Source organism: Arachis ipaensis, chromosome B08 (genome assembly GCF_000816755.2).
Source record: "Arachis ipaensis cultivar K30076 chromosome B08, Araip1.1, whole genome shotgun sequence".
Lineage (NCBI taxonomy): Eukaryota > Viridiplantae > Streptophyta > Magnoliopsida > Fabales > Fabaceae > Arachis > Arachis ipaensis.
In genome coordinates, this window is record NC_029792.2 from 9,466,156 (window position 1) to 9,467,415 (window position 1,260).

General features: G+C 33.3%; 1 protein-coding gene across 1 annotated transcript in view; it reads right to left on the reverse strand.

The window, feature by feature from the left end:
- The window catches only part of LOC107613855 (pentatricopeptide repeat-containing protein At2g20710, mitochondrial-like), a 31,116-nt gene extending 30,068 nt beyond the window's left edge, over positions 1-1,048 (reverse strand). Inside the window, exons 1-2 of the mRNA XM_021108828.1 lie at positions 627-1,048; positions 1-90 (exon numbers count right to left, since the gene is read on the reverse strand). Of these exons, the coding sequence (XP_020964487.1) occupies positions 1-90; positions 627-926 (390 nt within the window). The 5' untranslated portion in view covers positions 927-1,048. The remainder of the gene's footprint in view (positions 91-626) is intronic.

Genomic DNA, 1,260 nt, shown 5'->3' on the forward strand with positions numbered 1-1,260 from the left:
GCCACGAACTTTCGATATCAAGTTGAGATGTTTAGCAACGTCTCCTGGGGTCAAGTTATATTTACTTGACTCACTCATCCATTCTGATATCTAACAAAAGCAATGTTTCATCAACTCCCGATATTAGGTGCCATTAGTCAAGCACAACAATACTATAAACATCGTTTAAAAAATTGAACTAGTAAAACCTCGCTATCAATTATCATGATTCAAGTGACTTACCCGGTTGAAATTATAATCGAATCAATGATTAGGCAACACAAAAATATCAATAACAGCAACTATAACTAAACCTTATCCTTATACTTATTATTATCCCTTTAGAAGTGATAAGATTAATGAAACAAACGCCACCATAGTATCTTATCGTATGCATAAACTAACTAAACAAACTAGCATCAAAGTAATATAGAACGAACATCATTTTCAACTTGCACAAACTTTGCCTAAATAAATGAAAACAAAACAATGATCCGACTGTAATTTACATTGTCAGCCACCAAAAACGAACATGAATCCGAATCAGCAACCAGCTGCATTCAGTGTGTTAGATTAAAGGGGTACCATTGAATAAGCTTTACTATGTGCTAAAAGAAAAGTAAAGGTAGGAACTTGAAGTGTAAAACCTGAAGGGCGTGCGTGTAGCGACGCGAATAAGAGAGGGTTGCGATGAGATATTGGATTTGATTGTGAGTGAGGGATCCGCCATGTTGAAGCCATTGGTTGAGAATGGGGGTCACAGGGATTCTGGGGTCCCCATTACCCCCAATTATTTGATGTCGGAGTTCTGAGAAAGAAGAAGAAGAAGAAGAAGAAGAAGAAGAAGAAGAAGAAGAAGAAGAAAGAAGTGATTCTGTTGAGTATAATTGATAGGCAGAAACACGGGAGCTATTGAAAAGTTTGAAACTTGATCGAAACAACATCATCACTTTCACTCTCAACTCTCAAGTCTGCGTTTCTCTCCTTCCTCAGAAGAAGAGTGAGCACGAATGAACCAACGTTAACAGGCCCATCTACAATTATTTTTTTCTTTCTCAGTCATTCTCAAGTCCGATATGCGAATTTAAATTATATTTAAAGATTTGTGACCGTATAATAAATTGCTATATGTACAAATTTTGAATCAAATTTTAATATTTATTTAAATAAATTAATGAGTTAACTATTAAATCAATTAAAATTAATTATATTAACAACATATTTAATTAAAAAAATAATTCTTGTTTGAATCAAAAAAATAAAATTTAACTAATATTTTTA